Source organism: Trichinella spiralis, assembly GCF_000181795.1.
Source record: "Trichinella spiralis strain ISS 195 chromosome Unknown Scfld4799, whole genome shotgun sequence".
In the NCBI taxonomy this organism is placed as follows: Eukaryota; Metazoa; Nematoda; class Enoplea; order Trichinellida; family Trichinellidae; genus Trichinella; species Trichinella spiralis.
In genome coordinates, this window is record NW_003531738.1 from 1 (window position 1) to 1,216 (window position 1,216).

General features: G+C 37.6%; 1 protein-coding gene across 1 annotated transcript; it reads right to left on the reverse strand.

The window, feature by feature from the left end:
- Positions 1-426: 426 nt before the first annotated feature.
- Tsp_14822 (hypothetical protein) lies at positions 427-846 on the reverse strand. Its single transcript, XM_003367123.1, has one exon. It carries the CDS (start codon positions 844-846, stop codon positions 427-429), a length of 420 nt encoding a protein of 139 aa, XP_003367171.1.
- Positions 847-1,216: the final 370 nt, after the last annotated feature.

The window sequence follows — 1,216 nt, forward strand, 5'->3', positions numbered from 1 at the left end:
AATCCGTTATTTGCAAAGGAGACTGGCCTGACGATCGTTCGACATTATTCAAATGCTTTTCATTGGGTTACATTAGATGCTTAGTTATTAGTTATGTATTATAATATTTCATTCGCCAATTACTTCTAATTGTCAATTGCCTGTAATATTATCGACATCAGACGTTATTTGTGTGAAAATGTATTAAAGAAAACATTACTCTAAGCAAATGACCAGGTACTGCGACGAAGAAAACTATCACACACAATCACAAATAACACAAAACAAAACAAAACGATATGACAATCTATTTTTCCATTTTTTATTGCTTTCATAAATATCACACAGAAACAAAAGTAGTACTTTATTGAGGTACAGTATACAACTGAATGTTCCACATTCGGCCGTCATGAACGACGTCCGTGACAAATTTTAGAATGCAGTTTTTTATGCATGCATTTTAATGCAGTTTTTACCAGGCGCATGTAGCAGGGACTGAAAAATGCTGAAACCTCTAGCTCTGTGTGGCTCATCCATGTGATTCCAGAAGTGCCAGATCAGCCGAAATATTGTAAGTTGGTGGTCTTCGCCAAGCGATACATCGGCTACGTTCAAAATGTTGAGCACCTGCTTAACAATTCCAATAAACAATAAAGGACGCCTTCCATACGTTCCTCGTTCACCATCTGCATAAACACTGTCAATAATACATCTCGTATTCGAAAATCGTGCTTCGGTTACTGCAATGATATTCATCTCGTTCATTCTTCTCAATTCCTTACAGACACAACAATTCAAGAGTTGAAGACGTATTCTCAGAAGTTGACGCATATGGGAGTATCGTTCTGGGCATATACCAATCTTCATTGCAACGTATGCAACTTTCTTAGGCTTTCGCCATTGTTGAATATTCCATTTAATCTATTTGGTTTGCTTCTCTCGTTGGCGAGCTCTTCGATTCGACAATCGATAAGCTACCAAGGCCATTCCACCATTGCTCAACGATCAAGAAATATTCGTATAGACAATTTATTCCAAAAACTCTATTCTGTACAAGTGACAAGATAGTGCAATGGAGAAAACCGTGGCACACAATCAAAAAAGACACATACATGACATTACGATTTGGCAACTTCTTCTCCTGGTATTAGTGCGATAAATAGCACACGCAAGCTACGGTAAGCAGTCCTTTCTTCATGTACACGTAAACAGTACGTCACAAAATTTTTAACTCTTC